The sequence below is a fragment of the Corvus kubaryi genome, unplaced genomic scaffold (assembly GCF_017639235.1).
Source record: "Corvus kubaryi isolate FWS band 111438036 unplaced genomic scaffold, C.kubaryi_AGA036_p1.0 37398, whole genome shotgun sequence".
NCBI lineage: Eukaryota > Metazoa > Chordata > Aves > Passeriformes > Corvidae > Corvus > Corvus kubaryi.
In genome coordinates this window covers 17,447,357-17,465,724 of record NW_024581137.1, presented here as the reverse complement: position 1 = coordinate 17,465,724, position 18,368 = coordinate 17,447,357, and the positions used below count along the sequence as shown (strand labels likewise).

Genomic DNA, 18,368 nt, shown 5'->3' with positions numbered 1-18,368 from the left:
GTTATTTACACACATTGATAAGGGCTGGCACGTCTGAAAGAGGCAGAACGGACAAAACCCGTTCGAGACAGCGGCCGGCAGCTGCCAGTGAGCTCCGTGCCGCAGGACGACCGGGCAGGACCGCCCGCCCGACCCTCACACGGCAGCACGGCGACCCCGCCCCGCTCACCTGCCCCTGCCCCCCGCGGCGTCCTGGCGTCACATCCGCGGTACCCCGGCAACGACCGGACGTCGCGGGCGCGCCGGGAACCCGGAAGCGGCGGGCGAATCGGGGCGGGCGGCGCACCGGCGGGGCGGGTCCGGCGTGCGCAGGGCAGCGGCGGCGGCGGCGGCAAAGTAGTGCCGGGGGCAGCGGGCGGTTGGTGGCGGCCGTCGGGCAGCGCCTGTGGCGTAGCGCAGCGCGCGGGGGACTCTCGGCAACTACCGGCGCGCTCGGGCTGCGCGGTCCCGCGCGGAGCTGCGTCCGAGGCGGAGATGGCGGCGGACAAGGCTGCGGGTGAGTGCGGACGGGGAGGCCGCGGCCCCGCCGTGCCCGCCCCGGGCCTGCGCCGCCCGGCGCGGAGGGACACGCTCCCGCGCGGGTGGCGGTGAGCGCCGGGAGGAACGGCCGCCTGCCCTGCTGTGTGCCGTGTCCTTCCGCCGGGGAGGTAGTGCCCCCCTGTCCGGCGGGCGCGGGGGCTGCTGTGAGGGCCCCTGTGGCACCTGCCGGGTCACCGGCTGGGCCGGGTGCGGACGGGGCCCTCTGTGCCCTCGGCAAGCGGCGCTGAGCTGTTGCCCCTTCCTGGCCGGGAAGGGCTCGGTGGGGAGGGCCCTATGGACGTACTGGGGGGGGCGGGCGTTGTCTCCTAGAGCTTGATAACATCTACAAAAGTCGAACTTCTGGGTTAATTTGTTAAACTGGGGCATGCAGAAGGTATGAGGGAGGTTATAACTCTTGGTGGTGCTGCTTAATCGCTGGAGTTCAGGCCGATTTCCGCAGGAGTGCTGCTTTGGTTTCAGGGGATGAGTGGGTCCTCACTGAACTCGGGCCTGGGAAGACACTGCAGAGAGAAATCACTGAGACTAAAAAATAAGCTGTATTCTGGTAAACAGACAGAATAAATCTCAAATACAGTTGCTGTGTAGCACTGATGAACTACTGGTTGTCCACCTCCTGTACAACTCCCCATCGTGCAAGAAGTCTTCATTGCAGGAAAGGTCATTCCATCAGATAGCAGCTCGCGGAGGAAGGAGAAGAGGACAATGTGGAGGAAAGGCTTACTTCTAGAATTGTATAATTCTACTTAATAGAAGTGTAGGATATCCTGTGTTGGAAGGGACCGATAAAGATTAACAAATTCCAGTTCCTGGCCCTACACAGGACATCTCTAAGAATCACACCATGTGCCTGTGAGAGTTTTTCATTTCTTGAACTCTGTCAGGCTTGGTGCCAAGTGGGGAACCCATCCCAGTGCCCAAACACCCTCTGAATGAAGAACCTTTTCCTAATATCCAACCTAAACCTCCCCTACACAGTTTCATGCCGTTCCCTCAGGTCCTGTTTCTGGTCACCTTTTTTTTCTAGTTGTTTTTATGTGGTGGGAGCATTATTTAAAATCACCTTAAGCAATTTTTTTTCTCTGGATGCTAAATATGAAACGCCTCAGTACCTGGAAAAAAATACAGGAAAAAAAAGTATATTGTACTGAGTAATGTTTACTAAACTATCACGTGTTTATTTATAAGAACTGTAAGTGACTGCTAAACTACAAGAAAAAAAATTGGCATCAAGTTTTTAATATTTTTTTTTGATGTTCTTTGAAGTGTTGATGGAACTTTTCAGTTTTACTTTCTTAAAAGTCTGTGCCAAATGAATCAAAGATGTGAGCTATGGCAAGATATTCTACATGCTGCACTTGCTCATAGCAGGGAGCTAGAGGTAGCTTTCCATTGAGAAGTGTTTGCTTTTCATTGCACAGCAAAGAAGCCTATTATACCTATACTGGTAGTGAAGGGCTTCCTACAAAAATTAAAATGTAAGTCTTGGTGCCACAAACTGTTATCTTGTAATGGCTGGACACTGCCTGGGCTTCATACCCTTCAAAATTCTTTTGGAGCAAGAGTCACGTGATAGATTCCTCTCCTTTCAAGAAAGAGATTTTCCCTCTGCCTGTACAGTTTGGAAATGAAAAATATTTCCAGAGATGCTCTGGTGTTTAACAGCACAGTTCATGCAAGATCTAATTCACAGGGTGTAAGAACAAGAGAGCTCAGGAACAGCAGTCCTTGGAGAAACAGAGAGCAGGTATGAGAAGGATAATGATTGTAGTCGCTCTCAGGTGTCTTCAGGTACGTGTATGTGGAAGATGTGACTTTCTTGCTGCTTTTATGAAATTCTGGCAGCAAGCCCACAAGGAGAGCAATCTTCCTTTTCAGGTGGCAGTCTCATACTTTTCCTTGTTCTCCTCTCATAGAGCCAGTTTTCCTGAAGTTCTGCTGTCCACCATGATGTACCTTCTCCAGCAAGAGCATCTTCCTGCTTGTACAAAGCAAACCAGCCTCCGTGACGTAGTGTTTCTGCAGCTCAGCCCCAGGATCGATAGCTAGGAAGATAATTCCTGGCTTGCTTCTTTAACTTCCAACTTAGTGCAGCAGCTTTCTCCAGGTCAAAATCTGAGCAGTTGATTTTTACATCCTTTTCCACGTTGCCCCTTTTGCCCCTCATCATGACCCTACACAAGTTTTAGTTTTAGAGTTGGTCTGTACTCGTGAAGGTTGGACAAATGAAAAGTTAAACAGGTTAAATACAAGTTACAGAGATAAATCAAGTTCTCTCGCTTGTGAAGTAGAGAATCTGCACTGCCCTGGATATTTCAGCTGAGAATTTTGGCTGCTCTATGGATGGGAGCATGTTGGAGGTGACAGGTGTGATGTGTTACCCACACCACGTGCTTCTGCAAGAGTGCCAAAGGTCACAGGGGCCCAAGTGGGCAAGTGGCATGTTGTATCTTTTGCCAGGGAGCAATTTTCCTACCTGTTTCACTTTCAAATGCTTCAAAGAACATGGAGGTAACAGTTTTATTTGCAAGTACTGGGATAGCCATTTGCAGCCAAGAGAACAGGAGCACTTTCTCCTGCACCGCCATGTCAGTGGGATTGGTGGGAATTCTGTTCAGTACGTTGTGCCAGACAGCTTTCAGGTGACTCCTCTTGGAGGGATCTCTTGATAACAAAGATCAGCTGAAGCAGTAGATCCCAGTCTAAACAAGAATAGCAGTATTACATTAGACTGGAGTGGCTTTTAGGTCTTTAACAAGTTTCAGATGTGTTTGGACAAAAAGGGTAGAGAGTAACCAAACTGGTTTTGTTGGGCTTTTTTCAAAGGAAGGAGCTACTCTGTGAACTACATCCACTGGACTTTAGTTTTGTTTTCTTGATAAGCTTCCAATTCAGGTTTCACAAACCTGCTTTGTTTACTGAGTGGTAGTAGGTGCAGTTAATCGGATTACAGGGACAGCTCTGGTTTTGCTTGATGTAGTCCCCAGTTTCATTTTATGTTTTGGGTTTGTTCGTGTTTTTTTAATGTACCAACAAGCTTAGAGAGACAGGGAAATTTGAAGACCTGTCCTGATTTTTCCTTAGCAATTACATCAGCGAAGCTATGTAAATGTAGTTTTTACCTTAGTCAAGTGTCTCCTGGTTTATCTGTCACTTCATTGAAGACATTTTACTTCAGAATTCAGACTTCCTTTGAGACGCTGGTCCTACAAACCTGTATACAAAGGCAGTAATCCATGTGGTAGTTGATGGCTCTCTGCTAGATAAACCTGTATGTGAAGAACCTGATCAGACTGAGTGTTATCAGCTTCAGAAGCTTTAGAGTCTCAAGGCTTTGCACTGTGGTTACCTTTACTAGCACAATCTGACAGGCATGCTGAGCAAATAAAGCAGATAATGCCACTGTTAACGTGAAAGTTTGAGGGAAGATGCATTTGCTTATTTGCTGCTGTTCTAGAGATCCCTGGAGAGTGAGAGCTTTCGGTTCATCTTTTTAATCACAAGGTTTAGAGCTGGAATCAGACCTATGCTATATTTAGCTTGAAGCAGAGGTGCTTCGTGTTCTTTCCTTTTCTGCTGTGGAAAGCCTTTGGCACATCAAAAATGTTCTGAGCTTTTTTGTGGTTTAAATTTCTCTTTTGCCTTTTCAAGGACAAGGCAGTGCAAGTGGTGTTGATCAATGCCTTATGCAATCAGATTTCATAGCAGGTGTAGGCCCCTGAGGATCCATCCCTCCAGAGTACTGAAATTGCGGAACCCTGAATTTTATCTAAATGACAGTGGATTACTCTTGCGAGTGTAAGATTTGTTGAAGTTTTAAAATCTCATCTTTGTTGACATCTTAATGCAGGATGAAAGTCACAACCAAATATTTACAATTCTTGCTCAAATGTGTTATTGTAGGGGGCAGTAGTGTTACTGCAGGGGGAAGGAATCTCACTATTTCCCAGCAACAGGCACAAACTTAATAGATTAATAAGTCTGTTTTGTTCTTACTGAGGATGTTAACTGATGAATCTTCTGAGGTTTGACTGTCCCTTACGACTGTTGTTTGTCCTATATTTGTAAATTTTCATGGTCAGTAGTAGAAGATCCAGATATATTGGTGATCATGAGGAATGGATTTTGCCAGGAGCTCACACCTAAGTGTTTTCATTTGTTCAAAGTGAAAACAAAATTAGCAGAGTTTGCATTACATCTCTGCATTATAGGGAAGACAAAGCAGACATTGAGTTTACAAAGCCTACATAGTCTATTAAGATAGCAAAATGTACATTAGAGCAGATCTTCCATTGTGAAATTCAAGAAATAATCTTCTGCAGAAGTGGAAACCATTGCTGGTTTATAAAGTCTTTGTTTCAAAAACATGAAATGATTTCGGTATGTTCCAGCACATTAATTAATGCTCCTAGAAATACTCTGTCTGGTGTGGTGGTTGTGGGGTTGTTTTATTTTTCCTCAGTAGTTTGTGTTCAGCACAAGGAAGGGCTTAGTGGGGGTTTTTTTCAGCTTCTTTGACATGGCATGTCTGTACTGTGCTTTTTCATGCAACTTCACTGAATTCTTAATTACATGATGACAAAAGGATTTAGTAGACTTCTTTCTGAAAAATATGCTCAATAGTGACTGAAACAAATGATAGGATTCCTATGTAAAAAATTGAAGACAAAACCGTATTACATTGTTATACAAATGCATAAAGGGGCTACCATCATAGTTGCTACATGTTCTTGTCTTAATCTGGAAAAGGGTATAATAGAACTGGAGAAGATTCTGGGAAAAATAAAAGTGAGGAAGATGGGGAATAAACTGTTCCTGCTCACAATTGGAAGAGAGGTGATTCAAAGGAAGATCTGTAAGATTTGGAGTGAGGCTGAAAAAGTGAACAGTCAGCATTTGCTTGTGCCTTGCAATATAGTCACCAGACAGCATTTGATGGAGTACATTGAAGAATACAAAAGTATAGAGAGGTTTTTTAAAAAGTATATCAGGTCTGTCAATGATTATTAACAATGATGTTTCAATTGCAGCCTCTTATTTGGGGAGATATTCTTCCAAAGTCGGGAGCTGTGTGGAAGTTCTGGTCTTTACTCTGGCTTTTGTTGCACCCTGGAGTATCCCTTTCTTGCTGTTTAGGAAGCAGTATGCAGGATTTTGTGTGGGTTTTCATCTAACCCATTGTGGTACATATTTTATGATACATGGCCTTCACTGCTGACTTTTGAGCAAAATAAGAATCGTAGTGTATGATTGCAACTTTAAAGAGAAATCTAAAATGCATAGGTTGTCTGTTAACTTACAGGACTTTGGTTACTCAGTGAGCACTGTAATTTACATTTTATGGAGAGGAATTCACTAGGAGTACAGAATAACTTGGGATATTGTGGTAGGAGATGTAACTTGGGATATAGATAGTGTAGTAGAGACTGCTACAGTTATCTGGAGAATTACTTACTGGCAGGAGGACCTTGAGAACTGGAAGAAACAAAGATTTCAAGCTGCACAGCTGTCACCACACTTGCAAACTTTGTTGTAACCTTCTGTCTTTACAGATCAAGGTACTGAGAAACATGAAGGAGCGGGTACTTCTGGGATTACTGATCAGGAAAAGGAGTTGTCGAGCAGTGCATTACAAGCTTTTCAAGTAAGACAAAGTCAAACTGAGACTTCTTAGTTACCACATTACTGCTAAATGGGCTTGTGTAATTGTTTTTCCTGTTTTCTTAATACAGTTGCAAATACATTGAGAGGATGTTTAAAAGTAGCACTAGTTATGTTATAAAGACAGCACATGCATTTTCTATCTGCTGTGATGCAAGAAGACTGAACAGGATACTTGAACCAGGAGCATTTTTAATCTTGATTCTCAAAACTTAGTAACCTTAAAAGCTATATGATGAGTTAATTGGAAGAAGCAGGCTGCTATTCTGCATCAGCGTTGAAAATGCATGATCTCTCTGAAGAGTTACTGACATCAAGCTAAAAATGTTGTGCTAGTGTTTAAAGGAACCACGTGTATTTAAAAAACAGCAACGAAACAAATCCTTTTGTGTTTTAGCATCATGCTATATTCTTTCACAAAGAAGTGTTGTATAATGCTCTGTCACTTTACATGAAAACGTATTTCTGAACGCATAACACCTATAGGCAGTATTTACTACTCGTTTTGTGTTTCTTGGAAGATTTTTTTTCTTGTGTGTTAAAGTTCAGGTACCAGGTCTTTCAGTTCCTTTCTTTCTTTGTATTGTCTCCTGATTTTATGTGGTGTGACAAGAAATGTAATTGCTTTTCCTTTCAGTTGTTGTATCTCTGTCTCCAAAAAGCCTTGATTTAAATTCAGTTTTGAATTTGTGAAATAGGTCAGGGAAGAATTTAAGTTCTGGCTTTTGAGATTCTTGCTTCAATGTTTCACTCATGTTGTTACATGGAGTGCACGAAGTTGGTTCTTACACTGACTACAGCTGATGTTGTTCACCGATGTCTTCTTGAAAGCTGTCTAGCTCAACTGCTCTTTTTCAATAACATTTTTGTTGTTGGCATTTGATCCTGAGAACTGAAGACACATGAGAGAGTAATTTCTTTTCCACCTTGCCCACACATCTGAATGCCTAAAATACTTTTGATCTGCTAATGACTTCATCATTACTGGTCTAGTGTATCTGGTTTGTCTTGTAATGTTTTTTCTTGTTTTAAGAACTCTCTGAATTCATGGAGTGAGGTGGCAACAGATGTGAGCAGAATTAATTTGGTGCCTTGTTCAGGAATTTTCTTGTTGTTGAGTAGCTCCAAATAGCATTGTGGACTGCCTTGCCTGCTGCTTTATCATATTACACATTCAGTTTCAGTCTTGATAGAATTCCTATAAAAATGGGTATTATATTTTAGATCCTGTCTAGTAGAGTGGCATAAAGGACTGTTAGCTGATGAAGAACATCACAAAATAAGCTGAGCATTTAAAGGTTCAAGGTTTGTAGTCCAGCCATGGTTAGAAGCCTTGCTGCTGTGATCTGAAAGCTCCTGTTGAAGAGAAGCTCTAAGTGTGAGCACAGGAGGAGAATCACTGGGAGATGAACTGTCTCAACTAAAAAGCACGCCAGCAGTTGAGTTGCAAGTCCCTGTGTTGTGCACATGATCACAAGGCAATCCATGCTGTTGATGCTTAGAGTTGTGAAAATGTGTCAATGTCCTGCTACATCTCTCTGTGTTGTAACTCTGCTTTCACGGGAGACTGAAGGAACTGGAATGGTTCTGTGGAAAGTAGCTGCAGAATGGCATCTTCCTTGGGAAGAGCAGAAGGACCCCAGAGCTCTTCTCTGTTGTATTCTGCCCTTAATATGAAGTTACTCAGGAGCCCAGGAGAAGCTCAGTGGAACAGCACCTGAAGAGGAGGAGTAAGTGGAGGGTGGTATTCAAGAGCTTAGCTTTTGGGTGTGAACCATTGACAGAGGTGGAAATGCATCTGCTTATCTGTCTGACCAGACTGGAAGTAACTCTGATATGGAAGAGGTGAATGTGATTATTCCTGTGTAGGAATTGAGCAGTTGAAAGTGAAGCATCATCTTAAGTGAAACATCAACTTGATGTAGTTGAAAGAGTCAGGAGTTCTCTTTCATTCCTTGATGTCACTAAATTTCTCCTGTACCAACACAGAAAAGACGAAAACTGAAAGCAGCAGAGGTGCGTGACTCTCAAGTCCTTGTTTATTCCTGAGGTCAAAGAAAGGGATTTTTCTATTAAATCACACCTCAGTGGAGCATCGTGCTTGGCTCCTAGTTTCTGTTTAGGCATTCCTAGGTGATTGGATACTTCATCCAACAGCTAAAGCTTGTAAAAATGTTTTTTAAACCTACTCTGGGAAAGTGACACTTTCTTTTTGCAATCTCTCCTGAGCTAACTTCTATAGATCAAATTGTAAATCACTGTATATCCAGATCAACTGAAGAATGAGCATAAAATGTTGGGCTGGAACTTGTGTAAGCAATGGCAGCTGCTCAATGTTCATGAAATGGGGAAAAATTATGAAAACTGAGGAAACAGAATCTCAAAACTTAATATGATAAGAGAAATGAGAATAACGCTTTTCATGGAAACATCTGTTAATAATAATCAGCTACTTAATTTGTCCTTACTCCATCAAATTATTTTTGCAATTTGGATATGGCTTCAATATTTAGACTTGCTTCTCATCCATGTTAATCTGCATAAATAATGAAGTGTGTGTATAGACATTTAGTTCACTTGTTTTGATAAAGGAGACTGTATCTTCTAATGCGTGTTTCTGGTATGTGCAATTTACAGGCTGGAAACTATGATGCTTGTTTACAACACCTAAATACCCTTCAAGACATAAACAAAGATGACTACAAAATAACTTTGAATACTGCTGTTGCAGAGTTCTGTAAAAGTAACCAGACTACCACAGACAATTTGAGACAAACCCTTAACCAACTGAAAAACCAGGTAATGCAACCATATTGACATGGTACTTGATTGTGAGTACTTTTAATGGTGGCAGAATCTTTCAGTGGAGTAGGAGTAAAACTTCTGTCCCTTGTCCCTTAGATTTAATAAAATAAGAAAGTAACATCACTTTTAAACATCTGAGGCAGTTTAATCTTGTAGGACAGTTTTTGTAGTTGTGTTTTTAACTATTGTTGAAATTGGTCTGAGATTATAACAATAGAAGGACCTGCTATGTTCTTTCAGTAGAAAGTTCCTTAACCTGGAATAGTTTGTGAAATAATAAAAAAGTGAAAATATTACTTTACTACTCAATTGACAACTTTCTATTTCATTGTATGTTTTTTTGCTGTGTTTATGTGCAACAACAATGAAGTTTATTAGGTCAGTAAATTATAATCTACCTCTAGAGAAATTCATAGCTTTGGAGTTGTTTTTTTTTAAATACCTGGTACTCTAAAATCATAGGTAATGAAAGTTTAATGAAATGAGTGGGGTTTTTTCAGGTTCACTCTGTTGTTGAAGAAATGGATGGTTTGGATGATGTTGAGAACAGTATGCTGTACTACAATCAAGCTGTTATCCTGTACCATCTGCGTCAGTATACTGAAGCTATATCAGTTGGGGAGAAGCTGTACCAGTTCATAGAGCCTTTTGGTATGTGGGCAGAAAGAAGAATCTTGTTCATGCAAGAACTACAGAAAGACAATTCAGTCCTTTTCACTATCAGACGAGTGATTTGTAATTTGTCTAATATGGTTTTAAGAAATTAGGTAGGGTTTGGAATGAAGAATATGTTTTACTTGTATCAAGGACAGCAAACGAATTTGGGGGAAGGTACTTCAGAGAGCTTTAGCAGACAAGTGCAATGAAACTGAAATGGATTTTTTCAACTTGAGAAGGTATTTATGTAAATAATACGGACAAGCGAATGAAATTATTTAAAATCTAATGTTTTGAGTCATCATGCAACTTCACAGGTGGGTGTCTGTTTTTCAGGGCACTCATTTTAAAATACCTGTATTAGGTAATACATAATTGTATGTGCTCATATCTGAATATGAAGTCTGCAGCTTTTATGAGCTATGATACCTTGTGCAGTGGAATTGCCATACTTGTATGAAATAATTTCATAGTCCTTGTTAAATTTTAGAAGTGAGAAGGCTGAAGGATATATGTATGTGTGTCTCAGTAAATGAAGTAAAGGCTACTGTGTTTCTCCTTCAGTTCCTCCCAGTTTTCAACATGCATAATTGGGATTTACTCTGTGAAGTCAGCCAAGCGGAGATGTGCTTGTACAGAATCTTTTTGAGTTCTGTGGGATTTCTGCATATGGCTCTGTCTGTTCAGATGCTGCATCTTTGCTGCTGATCTGCTTAGACCAGTTCTCAAAACCTATGAACATGAAATACTTGTTAAGCTGTCTTTAGTCTGTGCTTTTTACGCTGATGCCATTTGAATGAATGAGCTTTCTTTTCAGTGTATGTACTTAGCTGTGGGTTGGAGATGGCTGCATTATTTTTTCTTACATAATAGATTGATTTTTCTCATAATGTTGCATAGATGGCGCTTTATAGTAATTTTTTTTTCCAACCATGTTTGGAGGGATTGGTATTAGAGCTGCAAAATAATTTTTTCTTCTTTGCTTTTCACAGAAGAGAAGTTTGCCCAGGCTGTGTGCTTCTTGCTTGTAGACTTATACCTGTTAACTTACCAAGCTGAGAAAGCCTTGCATCTGCTTGCGGTTCTGGAAAAAATGATTTCACAGGGCAACAATAACAGCAAGAATGGAAAAAATGAGGTAAGCTTAAAGTAATACAAATGCCACTAAATCTTATCAGAAATATGTATTACTTTTTCTTCTTTTACTTTTTCATCTTGAGTTCTTTTAACTCAGAGTTTGAATTGAGACACAGGAGAGCGAGTATTCTTGTTCAGACTTAGTTGTTTATTATATCTTATCAGTAACACAGCTGCACAGAGAGTGCCTCTTTGTTGGAAGGGTGGAAAATGGCCGTGAGTTTTACTTTTCCAAGCTCTTTAAAATCTAAACTAACCAGTAATGAGATATGTTTTTACTTACAATCCAATTACTAACTTTTCAAGTTCTGCAGTGCAGAACTTTTGACCCAATGACAGAACATTCAGGTTTGTGAAGAAGGAGAAGGAAGAAGACAAAAATCCACACCCAAAATCCTCCATGTTGTAACCTATTCTTACCTATATGTTCAAAACCTAATTTTCTACATTTCTACGTATTTCACCCAGTGACATAACTTTTAATTACACAGCAACAACCTCAGTGTTATCACACAATTTAGGAAACTTTTCCCAGGGTGTTGGATTGGATACAGTGTATTTCTGAGGATCAATGCCTCTCAGCACTGAAAGGCTGAAATTCTCGGAATCCAGGGTTCCAACAGTATGCTTTAGCTCAATCCAAAATTAGTGTTTTAAGACTTTTGAATTATAAAACTATGTTAGATCACCTGTAACTTTAGACAGCAGCTTAAATATGTTAATAACTGAGTTAATTGTGTACAGCAGCTGTTTATTCCCTCTCTTTCACCCTTTTCTCTTTACTCCAGGGAGCTGTCTTTCTTCAGTCAGAGACGTTGGAAAGACAGTTGTCTCCAGAGTCAAATATTGTTTGTCTTTGCTTTATGACCATATGAGACCCTAAGTTTGAAAGGGAAGTCAGTGTCAGAGGAACTGCAATTGCATAGCATAGGATGGGAAATGAAGTATCTTTTTCATATAGTATATGAAAGTATGAGGTATACTTTCAAATGGAATCTTTCATGTGCCTTTTGGAAAAATCAGTAGAATCTGTAGTGGTTTGGAAGTGAAGAGAGGGCATTTCAGTGTTTTCCTGTTGATGGAATGTCACACTTAAGATAAAACATTCTCTCTTTAAGTGTATAGTAATTCTACCAGTGAAAATATTAAAAAGGTACTCCAGAATGTGCATGTCATCCTTCTAGGCAAAAGAATTCTTCTTAACTGCAGAGCAACATAATGAAACACTAATGTTAGTACAGAATTCAGCTCTTCATAGGCTGGTGTGGTTTGTCGATTTTAATTGTTAAACTCATGTTAGTTTCTGGTGGGATGAGTGTATTTTGATATTAAATATTGTGAAATACTATTAAATACTTTTTTTTTTCATGTGAGTTGAATCTGTCAACTGAATTTAAAAGGTGACTAACAGTAAAACTTCCTTTTTTTTATTTGACAGTCAGGTAATAATACCAATAAAGATTCCTCAAATCAAAAATCTGAAAGTGGAGCTTTAATAGAAGTTGCTAAATCTAAGATACATCAGGTAAGGGTCTGCATATTATTTTTACAAGAACATTACTTCAAGGTTTTTTAAAATCTGAGCACCATCTCCTTCAAAACTAGTTCAGCCCAAATTATGATGCTTTCTCTCTCCTTGGTGTAAAACAAAACAATGAATTTATCTAAGTCTTCCTTTTTGTAAGATCCATGTACAGGAAAAACTGACCTAACAGCTCCCCCTCCCCCCCATTTCAGTACCTGCATCTTATAATAATTTCTTTACATGGCAGTTCTCTGCATTGAATTTGTCTGTTCAACCTCCAACAGTCTAAATCAGCTGAGGTTTTATTCTACTGTGCTGTTCTGTTGAAAAATATGGGAAGAATCAGAGTGGTTCCCTATTAGCATTTGCTTACTGTTGTTTTCAGTTTAGTAGGTAAATGTCTGGGATGAAGATGTTAGGTTATTTTAATCAGTTTGTCATTTTGAGTGCTCATATCTGTGTTTGAATAGAAAGCAGCTGTTGGCCATTGAACAAAATGTTTATCTGCTTATTGTAAGTACAAACCATATAAATGTGGTGTTTTGAGTCTGAATAGAATTTTTAAATGAAGACTTTTTGAACACCTTTTTATTACCTATTTTAAAGACGTACATAAAATATTCTGCAGTAAATATCTAGATACAGTTTGTCTTGCAAACCTGCAGAAATTATTGTATATTATTTAACAAATTTAATTATTTAACAGTATAAGGTGAGAGCCTATATCCAGATGAAGTCACTAAAAGCATGCAAAAGGGAGATCAAGTCTGTTATGAATACAGCTGGGAATGTAAGTATTCTTAAGACTATTGTTTTTCAAATATAGATACATTCTCTATCTTAAAACTGAATTTGCTAATGTTCTTTATGAAAAACCGTCTAATTGAGGGTGAATGCATGAAGTAATGCTTTAGGTAGTCAGTTTGGTTTGTAATCTCTCTGCTGATGTAATCAATGTAGAATTTTCTTATTTGTGCTGTTTTCAGTTGCTGAAAAAGTGCACTTTGTGGTGCCAAAATAACAGTGAAACACTACATAATAAACAGGCTCAGCATTCTTTATAATTGAAATGAAACAAGTTTTAGTTTACTATGGATGTTATGCATATTACAAACTTTGATGTAATTGGTGGTTTAAACCAGTTCATAAAAGATTAATTCTGGGATATGTGGGCATTTTTTGGCATTGTTTTTTTTCTTTTTGTTGACATTTTTGGGAGGCTTATGTCTTGCTGGAAAGCAAGTTTAACAGAAAACCTTCTAGATCATGAGGTCTCTATTGGCAGACCAGGAAGATTACAGCCTAGGAGGAGCTCTGCAGGGAGGGGAAGTGTGGGGAGGAAGGTATTAGAAGACAGGTTAGAGATCCTCTGCCTTTAGCCATTTCCATGACAGAGTTCTTGAAAGTATTATGGCCTAAACCCATTTATTTTTAAAGTGGCAGAAGAAGCAGGTTTGTGAAGTGATTTAACACTAGCAGTAGAAATCATCAACCAAGAGATAACTAACTATTGTTTTCTCCTTCACAGTCAGCTCCTTCTCTCTTTCTTAAGAGCAATTTTGAATATTTGAGAGGCAATTACCGTAAAGCTGTCAAACTTTTAAACAGTGCCAACATTGCTGAACATCCAGGCTTCATGAAAACAGGTAAAATAAAAACCCTTCATCCTTGCAGGTACTTCAGTGTCTAGTATAATAGAACTAGTTGATAGGACTACTGTTTATATTAATTTTAAGGACATTAATGATGACTTAACAGAGTCAGCCCTGAAAGTCATGGGTTTATATGCTGGATGTGTTTCACCTTCCATCTTATGCTCTTTCATATAACACTGTGGTGTTTTTCATTGAACTTTCTTCTACACAAGGCTGTGATTGTCCATAAAAATGAATTTGTGAAGGTGTGTTCTATTTGCAAGGCTCACAATTGAGTCTCTTAATCAAGAAATGAAACAAAAGGCAACTTACTAGATCTAGAACTGAGACCTTTCTGGCAATTTATGTGCTTAAAGTTCTCTTTATGACTTAAAATTTTATTGAAAACTTTACAGTCATGTCACTTTTTTGCATTACCTTTTTTGCACAATATAATGTTAACTTAGTGGTCTTCCTAGGCTATGACTGAAATAATGTCTGTTTAATTTGCTAATGGTCTGGTTATTTGGATTTTTAGGGTGGGTTTTTTTTTCTTTTTTCTTTATTATCCATGTAAAACTTTAGTCACCAGCAGATAAGTGAAAAGTTTAGATTTTTGTCCTTTATTATTTAGAAAGAACCTCTTACAGTGTTACCTGAACATCATATATTTAGAAAGAAGAGTGCATTTCCCACTTGTATGGTTAGGTTGGTGCATATATATATACATATATGTATAACACCATCATCCATGAACATCTCACTGAAAAACATGTTTAATAGACTGCCATAATATGCTGACCCATGAGAGAGTGGTTGGAGCATTTCATGGGCTTAGCAACAACTTTCACTTTCTGAAAATGGTCTTTTGTTCTGTCAGGTGAATGCTTAAGGTGTATGTTCTGGAACAATCTTGGCTGCATCCACTTTGCAATGGGAAAGCACAATTTAGGAATTTTTTACTTTAAAAAAGCCTTGCAAGAGAATGATAATGCATGTGCACAGCTAGGAACGGGCAGCTCGGATCCAGGTAAGCAGGAGATTCAAACAGATGGTGGAAGAGGGGTGGGCAAATCAAGGAAACAGAGGACAGAAGGTTTGAGTAATTATCAGCAAAATTCCCCGTCTGTCTCTTTGTGGAGGACAGGGAAGAAGGGTGAGAACTTTGATGATAATCTGATGTAAGAATGTAGTTGTTGTTGCCAGAAATACATGGTGATGATTAAATATGTTCTTTATTTTTTTGCTTTTCTTGATGTACTGTGGTGCTGGGACAATTACTTCTCCCTCATTTGTAGACTTGGTCCATCAGTTAGGGAGGTATGGCAAAATAAAATTTTTGTGACCTATTTTGCATAGGTTATTTATAGTCCTGCTGACACTGTGTAGAACCATCAGGGCATGAAGGATGTGTTCTCCGTATTCTGGGTAACCAGGTCCCCTGTTTCCTTGTGGAGGGGGCCCCACACTTTCCCTAGTCTTCCAACATCAACATTTATCACCAACATACCTATAGAAGCTTTTGTTGTTGCTCTTGACGTCCCTGGTCAGATTTAATCCTGCCAAGACTTAGCTTTCCAACCTGATCCCTGGTTTCTCAGTTTCTCTGTATTCCTCCCAGGTTACTGGTCCTTGCTTCCACCCTTTGTAGGCTTTCTTTTTGTATTGAATTTGTCCAGGAGCTCCTGGCAAATACTTTCTGGCATTTTTGCCTGGCTTCTTTGTTGGGATGCATCACTCCTGAGCTTGGAAGAGGTAATGCTTGAATATTAATCAGCTTTCTTGGGCTCCTCTTCCATTCAGGGCTTTATCCCGTGGTGTTGTACCAATCAGACCCCCAAAGATGCCAAAGTCTGCTCTCCTGAAGTCCAGTGTAGTGAGCTTGCTATGCATACTTCTTGCTGTCCTAAGGATCTTTAACTCCACTGTTTCACAGTCCTGACCAGCCCCTCCTTGTTGGTGAGAACAAGGTCCAGCATAGCACCTCTTCTCATTGGCTCCTCCAACACTTGGAAGTTATCATAAACACATTCCAGGAGTCTCCTGGATTGTTTATGCCCTTCTGTGTTGTCCCAGATAGCAGGACCAGGGCTTGTGAATGTGAGACCTCTCCTATCTGACCATAGAGGGCCTCATCACTCAGTCTTCATCATTTCTTGATGAAGTTATAGTTGTTTACATTTCTTGTTTTCTTTAATATCTACTTACTATCAGACATTTTATTGTTTTTTCTATTTCTCCCCTGGACCTAAGTGCAGCCTTAGGTATTAATGTGAAGACAGAAAGCGGTTTTCTTCTGCAATCTGCATTCTCTGGAATGTGTGTAGATGTGTATTCTCACAAATCTGGGATTCAGTATTCTTGTATAACACTTAGCTTGTGTGATAAGGAACATATGAGGTTAGTATTTAATATACTTCAATCTTTATTAAGAATACAATTAATTTGTCTTTGAAATCAGTTTTGATGTGAAAGGAATTTATTTACAGAGGGAGGCTAGTGGATTTCAGCAATGAAAGGGGGTTTTGGTAGCTTTGGGGTGTCTCTCACATCTTCTGTCTTCCTCAGTTTTGTGCTCTCCTGAGCTGCATATCCAATATGATGTAATCCTTTTCTGCAGGTAAAAAATTTTCAGGGAGACCCATGTGTACACTACTGACTAACAAACGATATGAGTTGCTCTATAACTGTGGAATTCAGCTCTTGCATATTGGGAGGCCCTTAGCTGCCTTTGAATGCCTGATTGAGGCAGTCCAGGTTTATCACTCAAACCCTCGTCTGTGGCTGAGAATAGCAGAATGCTGCATTGCTGCCAATAAAGGGGTAAGTAACTTTTGAAAATTCTTCTAAAGAATGGCATGTGGTTACAGAAAGGTAGAATTAATAGTTAAGCTGTTCATTTTGAAGGCCTGATGTTGTAACACCTCTGTAAATCCAGATTAATTATTTTTTGTGTATATGTATTTTTATGTGTTTAATCTGGAGCTGCTACAGGTGAGGGGAACTCTTTGCATGTGATCTTTTTCTCTTCATGCAGCCAAAGCTCATCTAAAGTTTTATTGTTTCCTCACTCATTTGCCACTAAAGATGGAGAAGGATGAGACTTTGTAGTGCGGGTAGCTTGAAAGTGACAGAGGCTGTGGAAGCAGAGATCAGCCTTCTCTATCCTGAAGCTGTTGGGATCACGGCTGCTGGGGAGCTGAATCTCTAACTGCTAAGTCTTCACCTTCTCCTGGCAGAGTTGGTGGAAACCTGCTCATGGCAGGCATGTTGCATGTCCTCTGGGGCATCTTGTTTTCAGCCTGTTGATCTATATATGAATAGGATAAATACAAATGATAAAATTCAGAGGGCTGAGAACAGGATTATTTGCTCTTACAAGAAAATACTGCACCTAAATAGTACATCTGTGAAATTAAGATATACTTGATTCCCTGTAAAACTGTAATTCACCCCTTAAGTGTGGGGGAGTGATGATGTAATCTGTAATTGCATGATTCTATGCAGTTATTTCCACAGTATGCCCCTTTCACTCCTTATACAGGATGTGCAGGATGAATTGAACAAGTAGCTATATTCACTCTCTTTTTCTCCCCACCCCTGAATTCTCTGTTTTTCCTCTCTGGGGGGCCTCAGTGCATTTATTTACTGCATACTATCCAAATACTTCCAAATACAAAATTCAGAACTTCTCCCTTGGGAATTTGAATAGTACTCAATATTTTGGTATCTCTATTTCAGAAAACTTAAGATACTCACAACTTTATGGTAGAGATTTGCTTCTATACCCATTTCAGAGGCAGAGCACTGAAGATTCAAGAGTGTTGGGTCAAAACTGGACTGACTGTGATTCTGTATGTGCTACTTGTTGTCTGATTGCCTGAGTTTTAGAAAGCACATCAAATGCAGGAAGAACAGCTTTCTTCATACTAATTTTGCAATTCTCTGTATCAATCCTACTGGGTTGAAGTCACACATAGATAAAGAAGACACATCTGATCATCTCTAGTGAAAAGCTGAGTATGAGAGAGTTGATTAGCTTAAGTTTTGTGGCAAAAACCCAAAGCTAGGATTCCATTTAGAAGGGCAGTATTTAGCAGTCTGGAAAAGCGAAATAACAGATCCTTATGGGGCACTTCCCTATTTACTGCAGACTAGACAAAGTAGTAGATTATGCCAGGCTCCTGAGGTTTTCTTCCTGCTACAGTTAGGATGATGTGTGGTGTACCAGAGAACTTGAATTCATGTCAAAAAACCAGCTTGTTATTCCCTAAATTTGTAATCTTGGAAGCAAAAAATTAACTTTGGATGCCGTTAATATTAAAGGCAAAGAGGAAGTGTCTTTAAATTGTTAGATTTTCAACATGACAAGTGAGGCCTTAAAGCCAATAGTGTGTTTAATTTGACCTCAC

General features: G+C 39.9%; 1 protein-coding gene across 2 annotated transcripts in view; it reads left to right on the top strand.

Annotated features, from left to right (window-relative positions):
* The first annotated feature begins 299 nt into the window (after positions 1–299).
* Positions 300–18,368, top strand: part of CNOT10 (CCR4-NOT transcription complex subunit 10) — a 33,106-nt gene continuing 15,037 nt past the window's right edge. Inside the window, exons 1-10 of one of the 2 annotated variants that reach the window (XM_042043584.1) lie at positions 300–496; positions 6,090–6,181; positions 8,836–8,997; positions 9,504–9,654; positions 10,653–10,798; positions 12,236–12,322; positions 13,029–13,112; positions 13,851–13,968; positions 14,837–14,986; positions 16,577–16,779. In XM_042043584.1, coding sequence (XP_041899518.1) covers positions 475–496; positions 6,090–6,181; positions 8,836–8,997; positions 9,504–9,654; positions 10,653–10,798; positions 12,236–12,322; positions 13,029–13,112; positions 13,851–13,968; positions 14,837–14,986; positions 16,577–16,779 — 1,215 coding nt within the window. In that variant the 5' untranslated portion in view covers positions 300–474. Of the gene's footprint in view, positions 497–6,089; positions 6,182–6,220; positions 7,929–8,835; positions 8,998–9,503; positions 9,655–10,652; positions 10,799–12,235; positions 12,323–13,028; positions 13,113–13,850; positions 13,969–14,836; positions 14,987–16,576; positions 16,780–18,368 lie in introns of those variants that run through there. The other variant, XM_042043585.1, reaches the window with a different exon arrangement.